Genomic DNA, 24,538 nt, shown 5'->3' on the forward strand with positions numbered 1-24,538 from the left:
CACAATAGTTATATCAGAGTCCATCGCAGCAACCGACCTTCTGCAGCAGAAACATTAAAGCTGTTGCAGTTCGTAGTAGGTATTTGTTGGAGAATCCAAAATTAGACACCAAGACGGGAGAAGGTATAAAAGCATTCCTTTCCTTCCTTTCCTTTCCTTTCCTTTTCCTTTCCTTTCCTTTCCTTTCCTTATCTACCATTCCTTTCCTCTCCTTTCCTTTCCTTTCCTTTCCTTTCCTTTCCTTATCTACCATTCCTTTCCCCTCCTTTCCTTTCCTCTCCTCTTTTCGTCCTTCATTTTCCCCCTGCCTTTCCTATTCTTTCCTTTCCTTTCCTTTCCTTTCCCTTCCTTTCCTTTCCTTTCCCTTTCCTTACCTTAACCTTCTCTTCTTTTCCTTTCCTTTCCTTTCCCTTCCCTTCCTTTCCTTTCCTTTCTTCTCCTCTCATTTCCTTTCCTTTCCCTTCCATCCCTTTCCTCTCCTCATTCAGTATTCTCCTCGTTTCTTCTCTCACCCTCTCAATCTCATTCGCTGTGCCGCTGCCTTCACTTTCAATTTCTCTCCGTCCGTCTGAATCCACCCCGTCTCCCCGTCTTCATTTATTCATTCCTCTGACTTCACTGTGCACCTTTCTTTTCTTCTTCCTCCTCTTTCCACCTCCATCACTTCCCTGCAGCCTCTCTTTTTCTGCAGTTTAACTATATGGCCAAAAGTACGTGGACACCCAGACATTTACACCATGTGTGTTATCTAACCTCCTGCTAACAGACTCTCCTAGGAAGACTCTCCTCTGGATATTAGCTGCAGAGATTTGCTCCAAATCAGCCACATGAGCACAAGTGAGGTCCAATAGATCCACACCAAACTAGAAAACCATTTCTTTATGAAGCTGGCTGAGTATATTGAAGCCACTGGCACATTGTAACAGGAAGTAACCTTCCCAGAGAAAATGTTAAAACTGAGCTTCTAGATGTTAAATTTTGTCTTATGAATGCTATTTTTTTTTTTGTTTTGATAATATGGTAGTGATAATAGGAACAAATAACCATGAAGGGTTGAAATTAATAATAAAAGCACCAATATGAGACCAAAAACAAACATTTTTCAACTTTCAAGGTCTATTACGACACTCTGTCACCACGTAGTTTATTCATCCCAGTCTCAAGAATAAATGTTGTTGATACAGACCACAGATATGTTGAAACTTGGTGTTTCTTACTGTTCAGCTTCATATTTCCTCTTGTGCTTAAGGTCCACTTACCTTCAGGTACAAAATCCACCTCGTCTGCAGATCATGTTTTGACTTAAAATACCTGGTTTTGTCGAAATGATGAAGTGGTGTGACTCTTACAAATGCTGAAACAATCTTGAACAGTGGTCTCTGGCTTGGCAGCGGTCCTCAAAGTGATCACTATATGACACATATTGTAGAAACATTGATATGATACATATGGCTTGTACACATTTGAACACATCTGTAGTTTGCAGAAATGTAAAATGGCAACATTTCATTCTGGTGACTGGGCTGTTTTATTGGAGTCATATTCACAAAATGAAACATGACAACATCTTTATAGAGCTGAAGACTGAACCAAATCTGACACCGGACATAATGAGCACAACAATATCTGTAAAAAAAATAAAAATAATAATAATTTCATAGGAGGCAAAATATTCTAGAAAATGTGCAGGAATTCAACTTGTACACATCGTTTAGCATTTAAACCACAAGAAGTACAGTTAGCATGTTTGGATAAAAGTCGGTGAGGCTGATTTAAAGACGTTGAGGAGGAAAACTGGTCATTTAAGTTTGTAAGTATTCTCATGTGCACTAAAAATGATAAATTGTTGTTTAAGTGTTGTTTAAAGACGGATGAACATTTTTCATTCGGTCACATTGACATTAATTTGGTCTGAAAATGTAAGAATTCAAATTATTTTCTTCATTTTTTTGCTTTTTGTTTGTAGTATTAACGGAAAATGTTGACGTCTTGTGACGGGTCGTGAACTTCACTCGCCCTCGGCCCCTGAAAGCACTCAGACTAAACTATATGGACGGCGGTGGCGGTGGCGGTGGCGGTGACGGTGGCGTACTTTGGGCCGCATAGTGCATCTCCTCTCTGTTTTCTGGTCACATAGAGCCAATCCATCTCCCTCCGGAGCGACCCCTCCCCTTTTTTTCTTATTTCTCGCTCTACCTCTCCCACTCATCCCCGTCTCTCTCTCTCTCTCTCTCTCTCTCTCACTCGTTCTCACTCGATCTTCCTCTCTCGGGTTCTGCCTCCTGATTGGCTGCTTCCTGCCTGGCTCTTTATGAATTGAACAGCAGCGGCTGGATGCGACTGGCTGGAAGCTAATCAACTCAGCCAATGCTCTCTCTCTCTCTCTCTCTCACACACACAGACACGAAATATACGCACATGCTCATCGGCAACAGCCAAACCTTTCATTGAAACGTGTAGATGTGCTCACACACACACTTTCTTCCTCTCTCACACTCATGTCCACACACACACACACACACACCGGCACACAGCCTGCTTTGTCAACAGCTCACGTAGCGCGTTGCACTCGGGAGAGCTCGCACACACACACACACACAAACACACACAGCGCAGGACACACACTCTCGTCTTCTGTCACTCTCTCGCTCACCCTCAGCCGCAATCACATGCCGAGCTTCCCACACACACACACACACACACACACACACACATAGACATGCAGTCACACACACCGGGATGCGGTCGGCTCTAGTGATGCTGTGACGCTCGGTCGTCCCTCTCGCTCTCTCTTTCTCACACACACACACACACACACTTTTCTCGGTATCGTCTCGCACACACTCGCACGCTTTGACACTCCACACACACACACACACACTCGTCGTCAGCCTCTGTCTCAGTCAGTCAGTCAGTCAGTCAGTGTGTGTGTGTGTGTTGGTGGTATGAGGCGGTGATGTTTTGGGACAGGAAGAATAGTATGGGCAATTCCCAACGACGGCCCAAAGGAAGACACAGACCCAAATCGGCAACAGGTACTTTATCGCTCTATCTTCCTATTCCTTGATTTTCCATTTCTCTCTGTCCGTCTATCAGCCTTTCATCCCTCCATCCATCCATCCGTCTGTCTGTCTCTCTGTCAGTGTGGCGACCACTCAATCAAAATAATGCCTCGTCCCCTCCATCCATCCATTTGTCGTTCCTCCGTCTATGTGACACATTTCATTCATACGTTCGTTCTTCTCTGCGTTTGTCTCCCCTCCGTCTGAAACGTCTCGTATCCAGGTGCGCCAGCTGCACACCTAACTTGGTGGAACCTCAGTGTATACACCACTCGTCTGCCCTTTTTGTCCTTCTTTTTGGTTTATCGTGATTTCTGTGCGTTCACAATGCCTCAAATTCAGGTGACCCACGCCCAGACATCCGTCCCTTCACCCCTCCGTCCACTCGTCTATGCGTCCTCTCCTCCATACGTACATGCATGTTTGTCAGTCACCGAAGTGTTTAACTCTGGATCTATCTCCTATTTTTCCTCACCCCTCCATTCAAAATGTGTTCATGTTACACTCTTTTCACTCCATCTATACATTTTCTTCCTGTCCATCTTGACCACGTCGACTGTTATCTCGAAATGTGCCTATGTCACGTTATATAATCGATTGTTTTATGTCCATTTTTTATCCCTTCGTTACTCTTACATGCATCTGTACGTCCATTTATTCCACACACACACACACACACGCCGGTCAGCCTCCGTTCACTCCATTTCTATTGATCGAGTATTGCTGTGCCATCACGTCCATTGTTCCGTCCATTGGTTTCATCCACCAGTTTCTGCATCCCTCCATCCAAGTTCTTTCAGACCAGCCACTCATCTTTTCTTCCATTTACGCTGGAAAAACCTGCGTTTGTTCCAAAATGTCTTAAATCTAAGTGTCTCACGTCCATTCACCTCTCTTTTCCCCCCCTTCAATCATCCATCTCTTCGTCCTCTCACCAGTACTTCATCCATATATCAATGTATCTATCTTGAATTGGTTTTCCATCCAACGATGCTGTATTTCGTCCGTTTTCTCCCAGTTTCTGCACCCCCACCTCCACAATATCTCAATCAATGCACCATGCGTGCCTCATTTCACCCCTTCTTCACACCATCCACTCATCTTTTCTTCCATTTGTGCTGGAAAAACCTGCATTGGTTCCATATATCTGTATATTGATCCGTGTCTGGTGTTGGTTTTCCATCCAATGTGCTTCGTTTCATCCATTTTACCCGGATCTCTGCATCCCCCATCTAAAATATCTCATATCTACTTTATCTCACGTCCATATATTCTTCTTTTATTGACACCAACCATCCATATTTTCTTCCATTCACTCTTGAATGCCTGTACGTAATCCATAAATCTATCTGTTGATGTATCTGTCTCGTATTGGGCTTTCCATCCAATGATTCAATCACGTTTCATATTAAGGTGTCTCACATCAGTCTGTTGCCAAAAACCTGCCACTGAACTTTTTTCATACCCTTTTTCAAGCCTATATTTATGTTACCAATCTATCCATGTATTGATCCATCGATCTTGCATTGGTTTTCTATCCATTATGCTTAATTTAATCCACTACCCCGCCAATTTCCGCTCAGCCGCAACCATAATATGCCAAATAAATGTCATGTCATGTATCCCTGTTTTTACTCCTTCATTAACCCATTAATCCATTCTTCTTTTCCTCCATGCACACTTCTGCCCACAAGCCTCTTTGTATAGCTGTATATCGATATATCCATCGAATATTGGTTTGCCATCCAACCCAATTGATACCTTTCTTCCATCCATCTATCCAACACTTCCTTTTGTCCATTTTCTTCTTTCTGCCTCCCACCATCCAATATATCCAAAATAAATGTTGCCTCACGTCCTTGCATACCTCTCTTTTTCACCCCCGTATAAAACCATTAATCAATTATCTTCCTCTATCCACACTTTCAGCTTGAAAGCCTTTCTCTGTATCTGTCTATTGATCTGTCTATCAAGTGTTGGTTCGCCATCCAATCCATTTTAATGATCTCTCATCCATCCATCCATCCATCCATCCATCCTTTCCTCTAGTCATCTCTTCCCTCGTCTGGCTTGCCAGGTTTGAATGAACTAGGTCAATTGGTCTTTTGCCTCTTGGCGTGCGACTGGGCTGAGAGACTGAGTGTTTCTGTGTGTGTGTGTGTGTCGTATACAGTCGTAGCTTTCGGTTTAGTGCTGATGCTGCTGAGCTGAAACTGTGTGTGTGTGTGTTTCTGTGTGTGTGCGTGCAAATACCAAGGTTTTATGTTTCACACACATTTCTCGTACCGCTGCAGCCTCGTGCGTTTCGAGTGTGCTGCACTGCCTTCGTCCTGCACGGCTGGATGGGATTACTAGTGGGCTCTTTAATTATCTCTGAGGGCGAGCGAGGTAGAGATAGTGTGCGGGAGAGAGAGAGAGGAAGAGAGGGGAAGGGAAACGAGAGGCGAGCGGAGATGACAGCCCTTGTAAATCTGCCCCTCTTACTCGCTTCCTCGCCGGACGATAAAGGAGGACGAGGAGAGGTTGGAGTGAGAGGATGAGAAGGAAAACGAGTGTGTGGCATGATGAAGAGCCGGGTGGATGATGGGAGGAAGAGGAGAAGGAGGAGGTGGCTTTTTGAAAAACACACATGCAAAGTGTTTGTGTCATGCTGCAGAGCTGCACAGAGCTCACACACACACACACATACACACTCTCCCGCTGAGAGTAAACACACCCATATGCTCACTCTCATTCTGTCCACACACACTTATGTGCATATGCCCCGGAGATGTGTGTGTGTGTGTGTGTGTGTGCAGGAGGTTTATATGTAAGCTTTAACACAAACCGACAGCAGACCAGCTCTGCACGCACCTGCCCGCGCTGCAACAATCAACGCGAGACGCTTCCTCGATGGGTTTGACCTTGACTTCAATCGGTGAAACCGTATACGTGTGTTTACCGCCTTCAGAGGTGACGCTCGCATTACTGTCAGCAGGTGCCGTGTCGTGTTTCCAGACGGCGTAATTTACCGTGATTGCTGCTGCGACGATGATGATGATACGGTCAGGGACAAGAGGCGTAATTGATGCTTAATGGGCAGAAGGAGGAAGCGCGTTTGTCAGGAGCGAAGGAGAAAAACAGTCATGTGGTCACTTTAAACCACCTGTGTTGAAATCTACCTGCGAGGACCTCTTGTGGTAAATGAAGGTATTATGATGATGGTGTGACGCAGCAGCATCAACGTGATTATGAGGTTGAAAGCTGTGGAACTGTTCTGTCAAACTACTATGTTCAAGGTCAAACGAACTCCGGTGTCAAACGTTTTAGCAAACATACACAAGAGGCCAGCGAAACTTCCCACGTCGGAAATCCTATCTTAACTCAGTTTACAAGGACATTTGAGAATTTATGCTGTAGGGATAAATCTTAGGAAAGGAATTTGATTATTACAAAACTCCCGAGGTTAGCAATCCAATGTTAGGATGGCTCAGACCCTGTGCATTAATTCAAAACAACTGCAAGAAATGGCAGGAGAAGCTAACATCCAAAGCAGCCTGTTGGAGAACCTAGCACTGATATTAGCCTGCTGGAAAAGCTAACACTGATGTTAGCCTGTTGGAAAACTTAACATGGACATCGTCCTGTTAGAGGAGCCAATAATAATGCTAGCCTGTTGAAGAAGCTAATACTGATGTTAGCCAGTTGTCAGAAGCTAACAGAGATGTAAGCCTGTTTGAGAAGCTAACGTCACTGTTAGCCTTTTGGAAGGGCTTACACAGATGTTAGCCTATTGAAGAAACGAACACAGATATTAGCCTGCTAACACAGAAGTTAGCCTGTTGAAGGTGTTAGCACTGTTGTCGGCCTGTTGGAGTGGTTAACATAACTGTTAGCTTTTTAAGGAGCTAACAATGAAGCTAAATTGTCCTTTGTTTCAGCCTCAGAACATAAGAAAGTGTGGGAAATTGCACGTGTATCCTGTGAGATTTGAGCCTTTGTATTGTTTTTAAATCTCCAGAAGATCCTAAAGGTGCTGTTGATACAACTGTGACAACCACGCCAACTAGATTCGATCATTTTTGTACCTGTGTCCTCTTTGCTCTGATATTTCTGGACTGCTCTATCCAGAAATCACCTGGTAATGAAAACAACATCTTTAATTTCCTCTTCGGTCTGTTCAGCCGTAACTGCTCACATTAAAAGCCGATTTTTTTCTTGTTCTGGTTATTTTCCCTTTATGTCTTCTTCAGTTTATTACCAACAAACTGAAACCGACGTGTACAACACATCTGTTCAGGACAGACCTCCCGAGTCCATTTGATTAAAGAGACGATTTCAGCTCTTTTAACTTTAATCCATTTGATCTTTTCTGAACGTTTAGTTTCCTCGTTCCTTTCTTCCTCTACCTTTATCCCTCTCTGTCTTTTATCTTCTGTTATTCTAACACACACTCTCTTTATGTGCGTTTCTCATACGGGGATCAGACTTCATGATGTTTTCCCCGTGCAGTTGGATTTAGCAGATGCTCGGTGTCTGAAAGTTTGTTGTTTTGTCCCTGTGCCGTGTTTCTCAGCAGTATACAACCACTTATGCTTCTAAGACACCTCACCAGATCGGAATGACAAGCTTGTAAACATTACTTTTCACCCCTGTGCAGTAGTTTGACACCATTTACAGCACAAAGCCTCGGATGCAACGGGCCTTAACGTGAACATGTATTCATTTCGTCTTGATCTCTTGTCAGTTGGATTTTGGACCTCGAGTTATGATCTTTGGGGGTTAACTCTCCTCCTCGTTCTGCTGTGTTCCTGGCTTCAAGTCGTATAAACACGAGAAATCTGTCAAATTGTTACATCATCAACATTTACTGATTGATCAGCAACTGAAGTGATGACGGATAGAATAAATCCGAAGAGACATAGCGCCATATTTCAAGGTAAAGCAGCATATTTAATACCGGTTAGCTGTTAGCATGTGACTGCTTCTTCAAAGTTTCTTCTAACAAACTGTTTCCTGAGTGTTGCCCTCTTTGACAACCTGCCATCCCTCCACACGTTTTGTTGGAGACCTAATTTACCTGTTGGGCCACAGCCTACCAACACTGAGTTTACCCCTAACTAGCAGATTAGCATGAGACGTTGGGTAGATATCAATTATGCTAACAAAGCAACACAGTTGGACCACTTTTTTAAGATACGTATCTGAACGTTACATCAGAGGGGAGGTTTCTGTTCCTTTCAGAAAGTTAAAAATATTCATTGTACGATGATTTCAGCTAGAATCTTAGAAGGAAAACGTGTCTCCATCTTCCATTAAGTGCATTAAATCTTAAAATCTCCTTCAACATCCATTGATGGTGACCATCTTTGACGGACGTGTTGTGTGATCTGATGCCATCTCGCATCGTCGTTCTTTCCTTTTCGCCTCCTTTCCCCCTGATTTCCATCTGACTCTTTCACACTCCCTCCTCTCTCGCCTTCGGTTTCGCCTCCATTTTCACCCCTGTCTCGTGTTCAGTTTTTTTTTGTTGCCAGGCTGCTGACATTCTAATTCCTGTGAATTAAACACGTGAGCGCACACAGGTTTCTCCATATGATGCCTATTTCTGTGCTCGTCTGCTGCTACGCAACTGCTGTCCTTGTGATCACCCGATAACACTCATCCTTTGTTCCTGTTTCCAACCTCAAAAATACCCCAAATAGTTTTTTCTTTCCACTACTTTTCTTCTACTTTGTCATTATTTGTTCTTTTTCCATTCACTCGCTCATACTAAAAGGCATGACCGACCGACCACCACACACACACACACACATGCTCTCGCACACATGGCAAGCATGTTCATTCATATATTTTCAGATGGATGATGTCATCTTCAGCAAAGCCAGCAGCACCCTGCAGCAAGAGAGAGAGAGGGTGGGAAAGAGAAGGGGTGTGTGTTGAGATAATTGGATGGCGGCGAGGAGGAGGAGGAGGGTGTAGAGGCAGCGATTGAGAGATCAGAGGCGAGATACGAGACGTGAGAAAGAGCAGCGAGAGCAGAGAGATGCAGGAGGATAAAGAGAGCGAGGGGAGATGCTGAAAGAGAGACAAAGAAAAGCAGAGGAGAAGAAGAAGAAGTGGGGTGGGAGACAGGAAACAGGGCCTGGGAGTGAGGCTGCTGCTGCCATGGCAACCGTACAGGTGTTAAAGCAGGTCAATTGGATGCCGGTCGGCGCCCTGCCAATGACCAACAAGTGTGTGTGTGTGTGTGTGTGTGTATTCACAAGTTTGTCCATTCATTACCAACTGTGTGTGTGTGTGTGTGTGTGTGTGTGTGTGCGTGTGTGTGTGTGTGTCGCCTACTGATCTGTTTGCCGCATGGCGAGCAGGTCACATGATGACTGGTGTGTTGATGACAGGAAGTGACATCAGCAGCAGGAAGCTGGCTTTGTTTTGTGTTTCAAACTTCCAGTGTCATGAAATCACTGATAAGCAGCGATGGAGGAAGTATTCACAGAAGCAGTGCAGCCCGGTTTTTGCGGCCACAGAAATGGCCGGGGATGGCTCCTGGCTGATGTCCGGTCAAATAAAATGTACAAATGCAACGGCAAAATCTGAGAATGTTTTTGCCAGCATCTTTACAGAGACTTGTCTCCACCTCTACATCTTTACAGAGATGTGGAGGTGGAGACAGGTCTCTGTAAAGATGTGGAGGTGGAGACAGGTCTCTGTACAGATGTAGAGGTGGAGACAGGTCTCTGTACAGATGTAGAGGTGGAGACAGGTCTCTGTAAAGATGTGGAGGTGGAGACAGGTCTCTGTAAAGATGCGGAGGTGGAGACAGGTCTCTGTAAAGATGCGGAGGTGGAGACAGGTCTCTGTAAAGATGCGGAGGTGGAGACAGGTCTCTGTAAAGATGTAGAGGTGGAGACAGGTCTCTGTAAAGATGTAGAGGTGGAGACAGGTCTCTGTAAAGATGTAGAGGTGGAGACAGGTCTCTGTAAAGATGCGGAGGTGGAGACAGGTCTCTGTAAAGATGTAGAGGAGGAGACAGGTCTCTGTAAAGATGTAGAGGTGGAGACAGGTCTCTGTAAAGATGTGGAGGTGGAGACAGGTCTCTGTAAAGATGTAGAGGTGGAGACAGGTCTCTGTAAAGATGTAGAGGTGGAGACAGGTCTCTGTAAAGATGCGGAGGTGGAGACAGGTCTCTGTAAAGATGTAGAGGTGGAGACAGGTCTCTGTAAAGATGTAGAGGTGGAGACAGGTCTCTGTAAAGATGTAGAGGTGGAGACAGGTCTCTGTAAAGATGTAGAGGTGGAGACAGGTCTCTGTAAAGATGTAGAGGTGGAGACAGGTCTCTGTAAAGATGTGGAGGTGGAGACAGGTCTCTGTAAAGATGTGGAGGTGGAGACAGGTCTCAGTAAAGATGTAGAGGTGGAGACAGGTCTCTGTAAAGATGTGGAGGTGGAGACAGGTCTCTGTAAAGATGTGGAGGTGGAGACAGGTCTCTGTAAAGATGTAGAGGTGGAGACAGGTCTCAGTAAAGATGTAGAGGTGGAGACAGGTCTCTGTAAAGATGTAGAGGTGGAGACAGGTCTCTGTACAGATGTGGAGGTGGAGACAGGTCTCTGTAAAGATGTAGAGGTGGAGACAGGTCTCTGTACAGATGTGGAGGTGGAGACAGGTCTCTGTAAAGATGTGGAGGTGGAGACAGGTCTCTGTAAAGATGTGGAGGTGGAGACAGGTCTCTGTAAAGATGTAGAGGTGGAGACAGGTCTCAGTAAAGATGTAGAGGTGGAGACAGGTCTCTGTAAAGATGTGGAGGTGGAGACAGGTCTCTGTAAAGATGTAGAGGTGGAGACAGGTCTCTGTACAGATGACCTCTAACAAATACATGACAGACTGTGTTTTTTTGACTCTTTTGTTTGAGTTGATCTAAATTGTGTTTGTATCCTTCTTCTCTCAGACTTCAGTAGACCTGACTTCCACTATACTGCACTTTCTGTGGTATTGCAGGCTGTTATGAGCTTATATCCTTCTTCTTTCTCATAAAACTTAATGGGGCATTGCAACAAAGGAGGATGGAGACAATTAAAAGCAGATGCTGCTTTAGGATGGAGCTGAAAACTTGGTGCTTTGGATTTCAGCCATTTAGAAAGTTACGAACGCAATTTGCTCAGAATGTAATTAGTTGAAGTCAGGAGAAAAGTTTTGAAACAGAAAGTTTGGGTCACTTTTCAAAAGATGTTTTCTGCTTCTTTTGTGATTTCAGATTGTTTTTAGGGATAAGAAAAGAAAAAAAGCGAGAAAAGGTTCAGAAAAAGTCACTTTGCAGGATATTAAAAACCAGCATACGAGCGTGATTAAAATAAACTTTCGTCAACGTGACTGCACTGTAAAATCTTTGAAGGAGGAATTAGCATCCTGAAAAGACTGAAAAGGGATGACAAGACTTGAGTTGCTTCTTGATAACTTACACAGAAATAAAAGCAGCGCTGTGGAGATTATGACCAGACTTGAAGTGCGTTATGATGAATTAATCATAACCAACATCATAGAAACTGCGCTAAACCCTCATAAACTATGATTTTCTGAGTGAGAAAAATATTCGTCTGTCTAGTTCACAAGTTCAACGACAATTGTTTTCCCCTCAGACTTCTTCATCACGACACTGAAGCAGAACTTGCTTGTTAGTGGAAATCTGTTCCGAGAGGTTTGTGGTGGTGAAACCTCGGAAAAAAAAAAATCAATGTTTGTTGTCGCTGAGTCACAGTCATGAAGCTCAGAGGGGAACATGCATATTGGATAAACACCCACCAACATCAATTTATATCACTGCAAAACAAAATGTTAGGCTCGTTATCACCATCGAAAGGTGAGATTTCTCCACGTATTTCAGCATCCACAAAGCAGTCGCCACATTTATGAGTAGAACCATATAACTGCAATCTTAAAATATGGCTGCACAAAACAAAAACTGTATAATTCGCCTCTTGATCTGTAGTTTTAACAGATTATGAACCCTTTATTTTACACATCTTCCCTGTCTTTTGGAAATATATGACAATATCCATACAATACACAAGATTGCATAAAATAACATGAAAGACCTGTAACTGTGAAATATCCTAACATTTCCATTTTTTCGTTACAGAAGTTTTTTCCACATAAAAATACTTTCCTAAAGTTCGATAAGAGGGTTCTTATAATTAAAGGTCCCCTTTGATTGTATATTATATATTTTTTGGTAAGCCTTTCCTTTACAGTTCACTAATTACCAGGTATTTACCTGGTAAATTCATGTTAACAAAAAAGTGTTACTAGGTAATTACAATGGTAATAAGAAAGTAAATACAATGAAACTATGGCCAAAATACCGGGGATTTCCCTGGTAACTATATGGTAAATTATAGTTTGTTATTGGGTAATTACTGCTGGTAATAAGCAGGTAGCTACAGTCCCCTAATTACTAGCTATTTACCGAGTAAATATATGGGAACAAAAATGTGTTACTAGGTATTATATTTACTTTGTTATTACCATTGGTAATTACGTAGTAACACTTTTTTGTTACCATGAATTTAACAGATAAATACCTGGTAATTAGGGGAATGTAAAAGAAAGGCTTACCTGTTTTGTTTACCAGAAAGTTATTTGCTGCAATTTGACAGTATGTTTTGGCCTCCTGCTGTCTGAATATTACCATTTTTTTAAACAATCTTTTCTTTTACACAAAGTCAAACACAGTTGACAACACTAATATGCAACCAGCTTCCTTCTTGTGCCTGTACAGAAGAAAACTTTCCCCGTGTCTCTGGTCTCAAAGTGAGTCCAGGTGAGACTTCTTGATCTTTAATTATACCTCGAGTGAACTCACAGCTCAGCTCCTCTCCTCCTCCTCCAGAACTGTTACCGTTCTGCACCGCTGTGCTTTAAATCCACTTCCATGGTCTTAATGGTGACTGAGCGGCCTCTCTGGCGCTGTCAGGAGTTTAGTGCCTTGCTGAGAGGAACCTCAGCTGTAGTCAAAGGTGGAGGGGAGCATTAATCATCTGGACTCTCGGTGGGGAGCGATCTGCAAACTCAGCACCCTCACAGCCCCGGCCCCGGGCTCGCCAACACTTAGGCTACCGTAGCCTCCAGATGTCAGGTATTAATAACAACCTGTCAGCGACCGTGGTGCCGTAACTGCTCCTTTGTCTGGTCGTTTGTTTTTCTGAACGTTGTGGCGTTTTTCATCGCATGCATCTTCTCTGACGTTTCACACACGAGGGCATAACTACAACGTGCGAGCGCCGCCGGTCACTCTTGTCACCTTCCAGTGTTTACAGGAAGTAACTGTTGAGGAGAGGAAGGAAAGGAGCCGGGCTGCACCGACAATAGACGCGATGGAGGAGAGGAAAGGAGGCCGAGAACACTTGAACGTGGAGATTATTGTTCGGATATTGCTGCACGTTATTTCAATACTAGAGGAATAATAACAGGTGGTTCCCAACGGAGAGTAAATAGTATGGAATAGTTTTGTCAGTCTTCTTATTTAAGTTGAAGTTCAGAAGAGATTTTTAAAGAGTAAAGTCAAGATTCTCTGGCTTTGCAGTTGCTAGGTAGCAGGAAACAATTTCAGCACAACAGAAGAAAAAGGTCAAATCGAGCGTCTATTTCTGTGAAATTCATCCACATGTTACCGTTTATTTTTTCTCTGGCTCTGGCTCGATGACGCTGCTCAACTGAGGAAGCCGTCATCGAGTGCGGCAGACCCCTTCGAATCGCCGAACTAATTGGAGATGTGGGCTGCGATTCAGAGGTCTAGACCGGAGTAGGCTGTGTGGAAAATTGAGATTTAGTGCAGCAAATCTGTGCTGACCCATATTATCGAGTCACGTCCGGGATGTTTGAACTCCAGTTGAGCTGCCCTGATTCGCCGTGTCGGGGTCTCGTATCTTCTTGGATTTTGGCGCTCGGGACGCTTCACCAACCCAGAATGTGGCTGTTTGACGTCCTGGGAATGAGACTCAACAATCGACCGTCTTTGTGGTGCGTTCAGGAACAGCTGGGACAAAATCTTACTGATTCTTAAATCCTACTGAAGTTTAAAAGTCTTGGAATGATATTAATATGACGTCAGCTTCAGTAAGCTTTCACCAGAAATGTCTTTAAGAGGGAAACTTATTATTTTGATACTTTGAGAACATTTCAGAGCCTGTTCTCTATTACTTTTACTTGAGTAAAGATGTTGAATAAGCTTCTGTTTTGCTGTGAAGCTCCAGAAATGTTTCCATCTTCACGAGGCTAAGTAGATAATGACTGAAGTCTCCTTTTTTGGGTCAACTCGTCCTTTACACTGACCACCTGCACAATCTCTTAAAAACTTTGTAGATTCCTTACAAAGGTGGAGGAAGGAGTAGGGGAAGTGTGAGGAGGGAAGAGGAAGAATGAAAAAAAACAAAAAAAAAGAAGGTGGAGGCTCAACACCGCCAGCTTCCTCCCTTTCTCTCCTCTCACACCACGAGTGAAAACTTTTCCCTCAGTGTTTCTTTCTTTTCTCTCCCTCCGTATCTTTTCCCCTCCGCCGCAGCCTGAATGAGTCACAGGGTTTACCTCAGTGGGCAGCCGGCCTCTTCTCCTCCTCCTCCTCCTCCTCCTCCTCCTCCTCCTCTTTCCCTCTCCACTTTTCTCTCTGAGTTTACATGTGTGTGATAGCTTCTGTGCCGGAGACAGTTCAGGAATACAGACATGGAAGTTTTCTGGGCCAGATCAGGTAAGAGACACACCGGGAACGTTTCGTTTTTGGTGAGGAGAAGTTGAGGGATTGTTAAAGTTTGGAGACGTTGGAGCAGGGAGCCGAGTGGTACTGACGTGAAGAGGGCAGCTTCTCCTCATGATAAGGAGATCTCAGGAATGTTACACTTGACATCAGCGAGAGTTACGTGACCACGTGTGTGCATCGTTTCTACGAGTTTACGTGCAGCGGTACATGCAGTTTTGTGGTGATTTGAGGCCAAAGTGTCACACATTGCAGGAGCATCAGCCACTGGTTAATATCTGTGTGTGTGTGTGTGTGTGTGTGTGTGTGTGTGTGTCTGTCTGTCTGTCTGTCTGTCTGTCTGGCATGAAACCTTTCACAGGTTTGAGAGGCAGGAGCAGTGTAGTACCTGGTGTTTGACATAAAGACGAAGAATTCCACAGGTTGTTAGCAAAACAGGGTAGCATCGCTAGCTGCATAATAACATGGAGATATACAGTTTACAGTTAATAACAAGCTTTATTATCTTCTGAACTTCTTGTTTTGAACTAAAAAGACATATTGGACGGCTTTAAAAAGCTTAAATCAAAGTCTTAATTCACTGTTTTCCACCGTCATCGCTGGAAAAATGGTCTTTTTCCGCCCCTTCTGCTATTGTTGTTGTTGTGATGTTGACACTGAGTGAATAAAATATTCAAACGTGGCTGCACAGTTCCATCCACTGGAAACATAAGAAGTCATTTTCCATCAAATTTCAGATCTCCACCAGAGTTCCAAATAAAGTTCTGCAGAGTTGAACCACATTTGGTTTTTACGGACAAAAATAAATCGACACATCCTCGAACCTAAAAAGCTGAATAGGCCCTCTGTCATCGAGATGACATATATCACAGTATGTAGTTGGATTAGCATTAAAAACACTACTTGGTGAGGCTTTAAATAGCTATATTATGTGTATTTACTCACCGCTGACTTCTGTTTTCATTAGGGACAGGGGCAGCAGTCTGCTGAATTAAAGTCCTGTACTTGTTCTACGTCCTCGACCTCCTTCCTTTACCTGACTTCCTCCTTTTGCTGCTGTTATAACAACAACAGCCACTAGAGGTCGCCACCTAACCAGAAACTGAAATATGTGTCGTAATAAGCTGCTTTCACAGCTGAACTCTAAGGTTGTCTTTCTGCTTTGGACAAGCTGCAGTAAACATACAGTCATTCTCAAGTTTCTATTATTATTAGATTGAATTTTCATCGTACAAACAGGAAAAGCTAAAACGTATAAACATGGCGACATTCGTAAGCTTGAAACCTCTGGACGTTTTCAACAAGATGTCGAGACGAACGCTGTCCAGCAGTGTTAGTGGCAACAAAAGTAAAACAGCCTTCCATCCCGTGTGAATAATCCACTTTGCCTTTAACATACCAAGTCTGAAGGAGGCGAAGGAGTTGGTTTCTTTACTGAGAAGTTGCAGGTGTGCTAAAAATGGCGTTTTCAAAGTCAAGTATTGGATGAATGACCACAGTAAGCGCTAAACTCACTGAACACATTGCATTTCCTGTGACTAACCTCCTTCATAATGAAGGTAAACTTGTGTTTTTGCCTGTTAAATGCTTTTAATGTGACGCTGCAGCGGCGGGAAATGTTAGATTTTGCGTTGGCAGCTAATTGACACGTCTCGCCACAGGTAGTGAGCGTCTTTACTTGTTAAAACGCCGTCGCAGCGGGTAATGTCGGCGTTGTCATGAGCTTATAAGCTGGTAGAATTTTTGTCACCATGACAACCCTGCTGTACGGCATGTGTCAGTGTAGGAGGAGCCTTGGAAATCAGAAATTTAGAAATAACAAGTAAAGATATCCTGCCAGAGGGAAAATATTAATGTAAAACCAGAAAGTATGACCTAGATTACTGTCATACAGACGTGAATGCTTATAGAGACAGATAGTTTAGAGTGTGTTCCTGTGTGTGTATGTGTGTGTGTGTGTGCGTGTGTGTGAGAGTGTCATCCCCTGTAAAAGGCTCTTTGTGTATCGCACACACTTTGCACTTTGTTCGTCTTCTCGCCTTCGAAAAGTCTTCACACATGGCTGTAAAGTTGTTGCAAGGTCAATCGAGGTCATCTGTGGTAGTGTGTGTGTGCTTGTTGCCTCTCTCTCTCTCACACACACACACACACACACACACACACACACACACACACACGATACATTGGTTTGACCATGTTGCTGAAATTGCATTTCGACTCTGGCTCGGTCACAGTGTGGTTTTGAGCTCAGCTACAATGGTTTCCAATAGAGCAATTATTATAATATCCTGCACACACACCCACACACACACACACACACACACACACACACACACACACACACACTGCACTCCAGTATGGAAAAATGAAGCACACAGTCACATGCTACCAGCACACACACACACGTACAGTATTTCACACACTTATACATCATGATCCACTCACACACATTCTCTCTCTCTCTCTCTCTCATTCTTTGTAAATGTCTCTCGCCCTCCTTTTCGCCCGCTGCCCTGAGTTTAATTTGAAAATGAAAGGGAGAGAAATCAAATCTCATCGAATTTTTATGCAGATGAGTCGCTAAATGCGGCGCTGCAGTCACCCGAATCGCCGCGTGATGGATAGAGTGATGGGTGTGAGCCCGAGGAGGGCGGGAAAGAGAGGAAGTGAAGAAGAAGAGGAAGAGTGAAATCCAGTTTGTAAGGATTGTAACATTGAGTGGAGGAGGACGGAGCTTCACTTTAAGGTTACAGAGGAAACAATAGAAAGAAAGAGGAGGTGATTTCCTGGGAGATAACGAGGTAGACACTCGGCAGGTGCGATAAATCCTCTGCTGCAGGTAGAACGTCTTCCTCGTCCTCTGTTTCACCCTCACATGGTAGCCGGATGTTTGAACTCCTCCGGTGCCTCGCCTGTAATGTTTGCATACTGGACCGTGTGTGTGTGTGTTGGGAAATCTAAATGAAATGAGCGTGTAAATGATGGTTTTGACCCGCGAGTGACTTTCCCTCCAGTGTTTTGGCGCCATATCAGTGAGTGTGTGTGTGTGTGTGCGTGTGTGAGCATGTGTGTGTGTGTGTATGTGTGTGTGTGTGTGTGTGTGTGTTTCTTGTGGCCCTACAACATCTCATTCTCACCCCCAACAGGCTCATTCAGCTTTGTAATTAGTTTTATGTCATTGATTAACCAGCAGACATTCGCTTCCATGCTAAGACTTAGAGCATCACTGCCTCTGTCATGGCTAATCATGACACTAGAGACAGCTGTGATTAGCCTAGCTTAGCCTGCTACTCACGTAAAACTACAAATAACAGCTACGTCATGACAGTTAAAGAGCATTAAATATGTTTTTAGCTGGTTTTTTTTAACTTTAGAAGAAGTTATGCCGACTATTTTCTGCCCTGCTTCTCATCGTTAAGCTAGGCTAATGACCTCCTGCCTGTAGCTCTTTAACTGGCACACATGCAGCGCTATAGACAGACGTTTTACCTTTCACAATAAGAGTCCAGAATACCAGTATTCACTGGGTAAATGTATATCAGGGGAAACTTTCAATTCACTAAGACCATTTCACTAAAGGCTACAACATATTTGATAACGTGGAATATAATGCAATTAATTTTAAGTTGGATGTTGTTAATATGCACAAAATATAATCTATGTCCTATGACAGAGCACTTTATTTTGAAACTTGTTTGAACAAAAGTATTTTAAAAGTAAAAATGCAAACGTTTGTGTGTGATATCAAGTATACTTCTTAAAAAAGAATTGGCAGCAAAATTGCAATGGTGCATTTCCATTAAATGTGCTTGTTTTTATTTTATTTATTTATTTATTTTTTTAAAACTGCAAGGTTTAATGCGCAATATAAAAAAGAATGGATATTCCAATATGTTGCTTTTGCTGCGATATTCAGTATATTCTGATTAGAGAAACTACAGGAATATCTGGCAGTCAACTTTAGTAGCTTTATTTTGAAATAATGAATTATTTGGGGGTAGCCAACATGGCCACCGTGAGCACTTTAAACCTCGACTGTGTGTTTCCCATACATTTATTTTACTTTGGCGGTCGTATCGTTGATCGATTAACTAGTTGACAGTCACACAATCTCTATGTTTTAGTCAACACAGTGTGTTTCTATTGTTGTCATAAAGCGTTCTGAATATTTATGATTGTTTACAAGTACAAGAAACTTATAACACATACATTGTAGCTAATGGCACCGTAACAGCACTATAGGCATGTAATAACACATCATCAATATGTAATATAGTAGTTACACAACTCTTTTTTCCCCTCTGAGATTGCTGCTCTGGAACACAACACGACAAAACTGTAAAACGCCTCACACAGCCCGCCGTCACACACAGAAGTGAGGTTCGTCTTTTTAAACACAACGACACAGAGAAACACGATGTAGATTTAACATTTCATGCTCGACAACACTTTGCTGCTTTTAATACTGCATGTTGTTGACTGCTCCACCAGGGAGTGAGGACGAGCTGTAATGGGAAGAGACGCACTGTGCTTTTTGTGTTTTGGCCTCCCGCCATTCAACAAAATGTAATCCAGCTCCGGCTGCGATATCTAATTTCCACATAACACACTCGCATTTTGTGTGCATCTGCGAGGGTTTTCCACACTGTGTGGCATTTTTGTGTTTAATCTTGAGTTTTGACTGATCATCTTCAGTCTGCTCAGAGATACACTGGTTGAAATCTACTTTCCATCACTGTGAGCGAGTGTTTTCTCCCAATACACGTATTAACAGCGGCTGCCAATTAATGATAATAGCTGTTATGATGATGGTGTTGTTGGTGCTAGAGCTGCAGATCCAGAGCTGCTCTTCCTGCAGTCCCCACGGACACCTTATCACCAGCTGCCAGGCCCCTCAGATGTGCTCTGGCATCACTTCCTGTAGTTCCAGCCGGCTTTGATAGAGCTCACCTCGTCTGACTGTGAACTACAAGCCCCACCGGCACCCAGAGACCGACACCAGCTCCCATTGTGACTCACATCCAACGCCGCTCATGCAGAGTCTGTTTTCTCTCATCCTGCCTTTCATTTAGGATTATTCCCACACTGTGGCAGTGTGTGTGTGTGTGTGTGTGTGTGTGTGTGTGTGTGTGTGTGTGTTGATGTTGCACAGACCACCTCCATTTACAAACACATATTGGCCCTGGAGGACCGTCCTGCCTCGGTCAGATTACTTCCAGGAGCCATTGTCTCCGAGGAGAATTTGACAGGAAGCAGCTCTCCTTCTATTTCCTGCTCGCTAAACAAATGGAGCTAATAATCACAAATCACTCTGCATCATCCTGATAAACACACTTGACCAGCTGGGATCTTCGTACCTGTATATCAAAGACACATTTAATATACTTTTGACAGTTTTTACCTTTGTCCTGACAACTTTGATTTGTCTTTTTTTAACTGTAAATGCCCTGATAAGTAAATATTTGAATCGTTGCAACCACAATGTTTGTTTATATTATGTGTATCTGTAAAAACACAACTGACAATGAAGTATCAATACTTTTTGACACAGCCTGAGTGAGGGAGGGACTGAACAATAACATGAAATACTTCCAAATGTTATGACAGAATTTCAACATTTCCCGGTTAAAAGTCACTCAATTTTCATTTAGAGATACAAAACATCTCAATGCACTCCGACTATTATGATGAAGTATCATGACAACTGATTTAAAACTGTTTTATAAAGCACTATGGGTGCATTATGATACATTATAGTATGTCTATAATGTATTATAGACATCAACATCATGATAAGTGCTTATAATTATGTTAATATAGAGCTATAGACACATTTTAAGACTTTATCAGTATGTTCATAACGCATTTTAATGCATTATAGACATTGTTGTGTTAATTATCTAATAATGAGAGCGTTATAAAGCATAATAAGTCTGTTTCTAATGTGTTATAATGCATTATTAACATATTGTTAAGCTGTATAGTTCCAGTTATAAGCGTGTATGAATGTTTACAATGCTTTACAAAAATAATTATTATTGCAACATTATGATAAGTGCTTATAATTGTGTTAATACAGAGCTATAGAAGCATTTTAACACTTAAACAGTATGTTCACAATGCCTCATAATGTATTACAGACATAAGGGGAATAACAAGTTTTGATTTTTATTATAACGCATTATTAATATTAGTGAAGAAGTGATGAATCTACAAACTGTTTCCATCCAGTGGGTCTTTTCACACTTTTATTTTGAAACTTTGTGTATCAGAGTGAGTCACTGCAGATGTGATACGCCTGGATGTTGACAGATGTTCTGAGTGTGTGTGTGTGTGTGTGTGTGTGTGTGTGTGTGTACAGTACACCTTGGACCATCTGTGTCCCAGCAGCAGGGCATGTGTATTTACTACAGGGGTCAGTGTGTGTGTGTGTGTGTGTGTGTGTGTGTGTGTGTGTGTTTGAGAGATTGATGGACCGCTGCAGGACGAGTGTGCACCAACCTCCACTGATGGGGGTCAATAGGTCACGCAGAGCGACCTTGCCAGAATGTGAACAGGGCCGGGTCGTGATGAGGAATGTGTGTGCGGCCGTTGACCTTGGCGGACCTGTGACATCACTTCCTGTCTCTTTGCCGCAGTCTCTTCCTCTGGGGCGAGAGGCGGGACACACGGATACAAACTCTCCCTCGGCTTCACACACACACAAAGAAAAAACTTGCTGACCTCTGGTTGAAGTAGCTGAGTCAGCGTTGCCCAGTGATATCTGCAGCGTGTGTGTGTGGGTTATCAATCACTCTGATAAATAATCAGTGACTCGGTGTGTGTGTGTGTGTGTGTGTGTGTGTGTGTGTATGTGTGTGGATTTACAGCTGCAGTCTCTGCGAGGTGACACACGGTCCATCCTCACAGTCTTGACATGAGTTAGTGGAGTGTGTTGAAGTTACAGAGAGGCCTGAGGGAGGAGACTGATTTCAGTTAAAGGAACAGTCCACCCAAAAAAAAATGTAAACAAAACTCTCCTACTCATGCTGAGGGGTGAAGTTTCATAGTCCACGAAACACTTCTGGAGCTGCACAGCAAAACAGCGTTGAAGTGGATGGGTAGTTGTTTTGTAGAGAATGTAGAGAAACAACCTGAAAGGAAAAACATACAGTTCACCTGATGTCTATGGAAGCCCAGAGGTCCCAAATTGGTTTGAAAAGACTTTACCAACAGCCTCTTGAAGCTGAAATCTTCAATGTAGCTGCTACGCTAAAAGTGTTAGCATACACTTCGTTTGAAGTCAGTTCAAGCACATCGAAGGGGTCAAAAGACTAATTCTGGATTTTATTGTTGTAGTTGATTAAGTTATTAGATATTCTTGGCAATTATTTGATTAGTTGTTTTCTGTGTAAAACAAACAAAAGTCTTAAAGGACACCTTCACAATACTTATTTTGTCAAAATAGTCCTAAATCTAAATTATTTAAACAATACAAAACTGATTAAATGGAAAAAGCCGCAAATTCTGTAATTTGAGATGCTGGAACCAGCTCTGTTTGGTGTTTTTGCTTAAAAAACATTTTGTAAAGTTAAATGTGCAATATTGAATTCACTCCAGACAAATGGGGGCCAGCATATCAACAGAGTGAACTATGGCTGCAGTTGGCTAGTTAGCTGTGCAGCTAGTAGTCCAGACTGGGAGTTTAAAGCACTGATGAAGTGTTGGTTGTGTTACACCTCTTTCATCTGAGCTTTGGACCGGGATGGGCCGGTGCTGGCTGGTAAGTGTGCTAAACAGGTTGAAAATAACAAACAAAAGCAAGATTTATTGACATATTGCTGAAATCCACAAAAAAAGGCAAATACAAACTAGTACAAACCACAGAAGAGTGGGAAACAGATAAAGAGAAGATAGTCAAAAAAGTGGGAAAGTGTAAAACAAAGACAGGAAGTGTAAAACAGAACATGACACAAAGACAAACCTACAAAATAAAACAGGAAATGTCAAAACTACAATCCCAAACAATGACAGTAATTTGTAACAAAGTAGAACAGGGCATGGGAATAACAAACTCAAGTACTCGAGTAAATGTAGTTAGTTACATTCCACCACTGGTTAAAGGGCAAAGTCTTAATCCAGCAGATTTCCCTCCGTAAAATGTTTTTCAAAGGTGCAGCCTGATCATCTCATTTATTCATGCTAATCATCGCCGTGCCTCAGCTTGATGTCTTACTAATTTGTTGTTGTTGTTGTTAAACGCTCCACGCGGCACCTTCAAACAGCCGGTACAGCACCACGTCTGCTGCTGCTGCTGACCTCGTTTCCACCTAAATGATGTGAGATTATCACCGAAGGAGAGTTTTAAGGGGATCTGAGGGGATTTAGTAGTTTCGCAGACGAGCGCAAATTAAGATAAAGCTCATATTTGGGTCGGGATGTCAGATGCTCGTACACAGCCGGCAGGAGAATGAATGACATCGCAGATTAGGAATCCTGCTCTGGGAAACATGGACATGCGACTGCTTTAAAAGGTGGATCTGATAATGACTCATTCATTGGCAGGATTACACATTAGATCATCGTGGTCATAAGTTATTCCGCTCCATGTTCCTGGCATATCAGCACACTGAACCAATCTGGATTTGTTTACTCCAACAGTCGGTGTTTAAACTGTTATTCATGCAGGAGCAGCAGGCGGACGTGAGGCTCGCTTTGCATTTATACAGTTGCACTTTTTCACTCTGGGGAGCAGCCGAGTGCAACTGCATCGATTAAATGAGTCCCCTCAAGCCTGAAACATACGGAGGACTGAAGCTGCCACAATGCACAAGAAATGATATGCAGCTCTACTGGGCTGTGATTGGCTCTGAGAGACACCCACCTCATTTGCATAAGGAGGGAGACATGCACACGGAACTGTAAGAAATACAGGAATATATGTTTTTGTGGAAATATATACATGAAAATGCAAATGGTCATTAATAAATAAAATGTATTTAATTTAAAAGAATTTCATAAATCATTCAATAAAAAAAAGAATTTCATTAAAATAGTTTATATATATAACGAAACAAAAAAAAACTAATACAGGAATAAATCAATAAGATATACAATGAATAAACAAATGAATAAAATGAAAATTAATTGGGAAAGTACATAAAAGCATAAGGAAAATATATAAACTATTATGTCACATTGTACAAAATTAATGGCTACATTTATTTCTATTTAGTTTAATTTAATTACATATTCATGTATTTATTGAGCCATTTATACATTTCTTTATTTATTTTCTGATTTTGGCAGAATCAGTCCTCCATATACATAAAGGAACAGTTCGCCCAAAAAGGAAAATTCAGTCTTTATCTCTTTTTTCTGGAAAACAATTCTGGAGCTTCACAGCAAAACAGCACTGAAGCGTTCACCTGAACAACTGAAGTAGATTGAAACATGATTTAAAACGTAAATAACAACTGCAAAAAACACAAAATGGCTCCAAGTTCCAAATTAATTTCTAAAAGATATAACCGCTAATGCTGTTAGCTTAGCAGCTACACTGAAGATTTCATCTTAAAGGTCTAGTTTGTCAAAATTAGCCACGTTTCAAATCCACATGTAAACAAACAGGGGGCAGCGTATCACTTGAGTTACCGCTAACTGCTGCAAAACTCTCGCTACTTTTAGCTGGTTAGCACAGTTAGCTGTACAGCTAGTGATCCGGACTTAGAGCGAGGTGCTAACACGGGAGATTTTGGACCGGGTGGTGCCT

At 42.6% G+C, this 24,538-nt stretch overlaps 1 protein-coding gene across 3 annotated transcripts in view; it reads left to right on the top strand.

The window, feature by feature from the left end:
* Positions 1-24,538, top strand: part of nhsl2 (NHS-like 2) — a 139,236-nt gene that overhangs the window by 50,887 nt on the left and 63,811 nt on the right. The window contains exon 1 of one of the 3 annotated variants that reach the window (XM_030430752.1): positions 2,096-3,035. The exons of 1 other annotated variant lie outside the window; for it this stretch is intronic. In XM_030430752.1, the coding sequence (XP_030286612.1) occupies positions 2,957-3,035 (79 nt within the window). In that variant the 5' untranslated portion in view covers positions 2,096-2,956. Of the gene's footprint in view, positions 1-2,095; positions 3,036-14,741; positions 14,782-24,538 lie in introns of those variants that run through there. One more of the 3 variants, XM_030430753.1, reaches the window with a different exon arrangement.

Source organism: Sparus aurata, chromosome 10 (genome assembly GCF_900880675.1).
Source record: "Sparus aurata chromosome 10, fSpaAur1.1, whole genome shotgun sequence".
Lineage (NCBI taxonomy): Eukaryota > Metazoa > Chordata > Actinopteri > Spariformes > Sparidae > Sparus > Sparus aurata.